The sequence below is a fragment of the Emiliania huxleyi genome (genome assembly GCF_000372725.1).
Source record: "Emiliania huxleyi CCMP1516 chromosome Unknown EMIHUscaffold_174, whole genome shotgun sequence".
Lineage (NCBI taxonomy): Eukaryota > Haptophyta > Isochrysidales > Noelaerhabdaceae > Emiliania > Emiliania huxleyi.
In genome coordinates this window covers 301150-306237 of record NW_005200844.1, presented here as the reverse complement: position 1 = coordinate 306237, position 5088 = coordinate 301150, and the positions used below count along the sequence as shown (strand labels likewise).

General features: G+C 71.3%; 1 protein-coding gene across 1 annotated transcript in view; it reads right to left on the bottom strand.

Moving 5' to 3' along the window:
* Window positions 1-460: 460 nt before the first annotated feature.
* EMIHUDRAFT_112725 (hypothetical protein) overlaps window positions 461-5088 on the bottom strand; it is a gene marked incomplete at both ends in the record, with an annotated part of 6529 nt that continues 1901 nt past the window's right edge. Inside the window, 8 exons of the mRNA XM_005784045.1 lie at window positions 461-889; window positions 1260-1793; window positions 1920-2048; window positions 2122-2299; window positions 2487-2611; window positions 2837-3256; window positions 3321-3398; window positions 4115-5002. Coding sequence (XP_005784102.1) covers window positions 461-889; window positions 1260-1793; window positions 1920-2048; window positions 2122-2299; window positions 2487-2611; window positions 2837-3256; window positions 3321-3398; window positions 4115-5002 — 2781 coding nt within the window. The remainder of the gene's footprint in view (window positions 890-1259; window positions 1794-1919; window positions 2049-2121; window positions 2300-2486; window positions 2612-2836; window positions 3257-3320; window positions 3399-4114; window positions 5003-5088) is intronic.

Here is a 5088-nt window from a genome sequence, read left to right as displayed (position 1 = left end):
AGCCCTCTCCCCCGGGCGGAGCTCCCTCCCCAGAAACTCGGCGCGCTCGGTTCCGGCGTCGCCGCCGCGGCCGCGCAGGCCGCCGCCGGCGCTCAGGCCGCCGTCTCGGCGGGCGCCGAGGCGCTCGCAGGCCGGGCGAGCGAGGCGCCGCCGGCGGACGCGCTGGTGGTGGTCCCGCGCGCGGCGCTCCAACCAGCTGTTCACAGCTCCAACCAGCAGCGGGTGGTTGTGAACAGGTGGTGGCCTGCGCGCGGTGCTGATGAACTACTGCTCGCAATTGGTTCGTGATGCTCGTACTTCATTCACAGGTGGTCGCCTGCCCGCAGTGCTCCAACCAGCTGCGCGTGCGCGCCGCCGAGGCGCGGCAGTGGACGAGACGGCCGGGCGAGTACGCGCCACTCTCTGGGGAGGCTCCCCCCACCCCTCTCGGAACCGCGCCGTAGGCGGCGGGAGGGACCGTCTACGAGTGCCCGCGCTGCACCGCGCGCTTCCGCGTCGCGAGCCAGCCGCCGCCGAGCGCCACGCCGCGTGCGCGAGACGAGTCCGCCGCGCCGCCGCAGCAGCAGCAGCAGCAGCAGCCGCCGCAGCAGCAGCCGCCGCCGCCACAACAGACGCCGCCACAGCAGCCGCCGCCAGCGTCTCCGCCGCCGCCCGGCTCTCTCGCCGTCCAGCCGCCCGCCACGCCGCCCGCAGCGCACTCTGGCGGCGGCGGCGGGCCCGCGACACCCGACGGCGCCGGGGCGGCGCCACCGCCGACGCCGCCCCGGCGGGCGATCTTCCAGGCGAGCTGCCCCCACTGCGGAGTGGCGTGCCGCTTCACGCTGCCGCCGCACACGGGCGGAGCGCGGCCGCTGCGGATGTCGCTCACGTGCGTCGGCTGCCGGCAGTCCTTTAGCGTGCAGCCACCGGAGAGCGGTGCGGGATGAGCGCGTGCGTGTGCGGGGTCTCACAGAGTAAATTGCGTGTGCCCTGTGGGCTGTCGTCCCACAGGAGAAGTGCAACAGTCGGATGAGACGGTGCGGCGGGTCGGATCTTGTCGTTTCCTTCATCCTTGCTGAGAGACGACGGCGCATACCGCATTGCTCCCCTGCCTCCCCCTGACCATGCACAATGACAGCACGATCGGCTGGGTAAAAAGAGCCGAACGAAGTGGTAACTACTACTCACGACACACCGAGCGAGCGATGAGCGGGACGCTCTATCTTTTAAAGGTAATACCGCTTCGGTTGCTCGTGAAGCGAGGCCCTCGCGACACGCACCATTGGCTCCTCCTCCTCGCTCGCCGCCCTCCGGACCCTACGACCGCTAGCGCCACCCTCGCCCTCCTCCTCCTCCTCGTCATCCTCCTCGTCGTCCTCGAGAGGCAGCACGCCCGACGGCCGAGCTCGACGGCAGCTACGGCTCCGGAGGCATCGCCACGCACTAGCGGCCAGCGCGAGCAGCGCCAGCGGAAGCAACAGCTTCGAGAGCGCCGACGCGCCGCCGCCGCCCACACCATCACTCACTGCGCCCTCCGCGCGCGGACTAGGCCCCTTGCGCTCCCTCGGCGCGGCAGTCCAAGTCGGCAGCCCAAAGTCGGCCGCGGATAGCACCGCCTCCGGCGTCACAAGCGAGGAGCCTCCGTCGGGGCCAAAGCCAGAGACGACGGCCTGCAGCCGAAAGGCGCAGCCGGCGGCGCAGTTGATCTTCTCGGCAGTGTAGGTGGTGCCGGCCCGCGCGATTGCGAGCACCTGCCATCGCCTTGCACCCTCCTCCTCGCCCTCCCGCTCTCTGCCTTGATCACCGACGCTCACCTAGGCGGAGACGGGCAGCGTTGAGCAAGAGCGGGGGCAGGGAGCCGTGTGCGGCGGAGCAGAGACGGGAGAAGAGAACTGGGAGCTGCCAGGGAATGTGGCAAGAGCAGGTCGTGGGAGCTCCACCTGGATGAGCCACTCCAGGTCCGGCTGGCAGCTGAGCCCTCGCGGCAGCGGGATGCGGACGGTGGTGCGTCCGGTGGCGTGCACCCGCGGCGGCGAGGCGAGCACGGTAGCATGCAAGCCGGGCAGCACCTGCACAGAGGCGGGCAGGTGAGCGAGTGTGGGCGAGGGTGGGCGAGGGTGAGAAGGAGAGACAGTAAACGACCTCTTCCGACGGGATTGACGGCTCAGAGACGCCAAAGCGGTTGTGTGCGACGGTGCGGAATCGCCAAGTGGCGCCACCGTGGTCGAGGTCGCGGAGAGCGACGCGGGACGCGGTAGCGCGCTGCAGCACCGTCGTCCACCTCGTCGCTCCCGCTCGCTGTCCCTGCACCTCAATGTACCTGCGAAAGGAAGCTTACTGCGTGAGGCCCATGGCAATGACCGCTCGTGACGCCACTTCACCCAACACGAGTGCATTTGCGTCTCTAGTCGTGCATCTTATCAGGCAGGTACTCTGCGCCCGCGCAAACGGGCCCCGCCCCGTAGTCATCCTCCGCCGACACGCGCAGAAGGAGCTCAACGGCGCACGAGTCGCGCTGAACACGGAGCTCGCTCACGCGCGGCAGCCGCTCCGGTGCCACCGAGGGCAGATGCGTCGTGCCGATGATCCTTGCACTCCACGGGCCTGAGCCGGCGCGGTTGAGGGCGCGCACCTGCGTGGGAGGCGATCGACGTGTGGGCCGTCGGAGAGACGCCGCCTCCAACGCCTGACATGGCGGCGCTTGTGCAGGCGGTGGTGGGCCGCACAGGGTGGGCTTCGGGCGGTGCGATCGTGTTCCGGATCGAAACGAGCACGGGCATCCGCACCGCGCTGTCGTTCGACGGCAGCGCGTCCGCCGCACCGCTTTTGCGAATCGCTTACTACAGCGCCGGCCCACCCCCCAGTCCTCCGCCGCCGTCACCGCCACCGCCATCCCCGCCGCCATCCCCGCCGCCATCCCCGCCTCCTCCCTTAGATCCACCTCCTTCGGCACCGCCACCCTCGCCTCCTCCCCCGTCGCCTGCACCGCCATCGTCACCTCCGCCATCGTTGCCGCCACCCTCGCCTCCTCCACCGTCGCCACCACCGCCATCGTCACCTCCGCCATCGTTGCCGCCACCGTCGCCTCCTCCCCCGTCGCCTCCACCGCCATCGTCACCTCCGCCATTTTTGCCGCCACCCTCACCCTCGCCTCCTCCCCCGTCGCCTCCACCGCCATCGTCACCTCCGCCATTTTTGCCGCCACCCTCACCCTCGCCTCCTCCCCCGTCGCCTCCACCGCCATCGTCACCTCCGCCATTTTTGCCGCCACCCTCGCCTCCTCCACCGTCGTCTCCATCGCCATCGCCGCCCCCGCCACCGCCGTCGCCGCCACCGCTCACCTGTGCCGACTTGGCAGGGCGGACCGAGGTCTCAAAGTGCAAAAAAGCCGACACCGCCGACTGTGCGGCTTCCTTTGCCTGGAGGGACGCGCCATCCGGTCGTGCAAGGCTGTGCTTCGGTCCAGAGGACGGCGAAACCAAGTGCAGTGACACGGAGGTCGATGGCTGCCTGCCCCCGCCGTCCCCGCCCTCGCCATCCCCTCCCCCGCCGTCGCCGCCCCCGCCCTCCGCCTCGCCCTCCGCACCACCATCCACCCCTCCATCTCCGCCACCGCCGTCGCCGCCACCGCTCACCTGTGCCGACTTGGCAGGGCGGACCGAGGTCTCAAAGTGCAAAAAAGCCGACACCGCCGACTGTGCGGCTTACTTTGCCTGGAAGGACGCGCCATCCGGTCGTGCAAGGCTGTGCTTCGGTCCAGAGGACGGCGAAACCAAGTGCAGTGACACGGAGGTCGATGGCTGCCTGCCCCCGCCGTCCCCGCCCTCGCCATCCCCTCCCCCGCCGTCGCCGCCCCCGCCCTCCGCCTCGCCCTCCGCACCACCATCCACCCCTCCATCTCCGCCACCGCCGTCGCCGCCACCGCTCACCTGTGCCGACTTGGCAGGGCGGACCGAGGTCTCAAAGTGCAAAAAAGCCGACACCGCCGACTGTGCGGCTTCCTTTGCCTGGAAGGACGCGCCATCCGGTCGAGCAAGGCTGTGCTTCGGTCCAGAGGACGGCGAAACCAAGTGCAGTGACACAGAGGTCGATGGCTGCCTGCCCCCGCCGTCCCCGCCCCCGCCGTCGACGCCACCATCGTCACCCCCAGCGTCACCACCGCCAGCATCGCCTTCGCCGCGCCTCCCACCGCCGAGCCCATCACCGTCGCCACCGCCCCCTTCGCCACCGCCGCCTTCGCCAATGCCGCCCTCCTTGCCACCGCCCTCAATGCCGCCGTCGCTACCACCCCCGCTGCCCTTGTCACCGCCGGGACTCCCGCCTCAACCGTCCCCACCGCCCACACCACCAATGCCACCACCGCCATCGCCGCCGCCACCCTCTCCGCCGCCTCCTTCTCCGCCACCACCAACGCCACCGCCGCCGTCACCGCTGCCCCCTCCACCTTCCCCGCCGCCGCCATCCTCACCGCCACCTTCTCCACCACCGCCCTTTCCACCACCTCCCTCTGTGCCGCCGCCTTCACCACCGCCACCATCGCCACCGCCGCCATTGCCGCTGCCTCCGCCACCCTCTTTGCCGCCACCTTCTCCGCCGCCACCCTCGCCACCGCCGCCATCCCTGCCGCCACCCTCTCCGCCGCCGCCGCCTCCTCCGCCACCATCGCCACCACCGCCATTGCCGTTGCCCCCGCCACCCTCTCCGCCGCCACCCTCTTCACCGCCACCTTCTCCACCACCGCCCTTTGCACCACCCCCCTCTCTACCGCCGCCTTCTCCGCCGCCACCATCGCCACCGCCGCCGTTGCCGCTGCCCCCGCCACCCTCTCTTCCGCCGCCGGCCCCGCCACCGCCATCACCGCCACCACCCTTTGCACCACCCCCCTCTGTGCCGCCGCCTTCTCCGCCGCCACCATCGCCACCGCCGCCGTTGCCGCGGCCCCCGCCACCCTCCCCTCCGCCGCCGTCGCCGCCACCGCCATTATCGCCGCCACCCTTTGCACCACCACCCTCTCCATCACCGCCTTCTCCGCCGCCACCATCACCACCGCCGCCGCCGCCGCCGCCACCGCCGCCATCACCGCCGCCGCCGTCGCCGCCACCGCCGTCG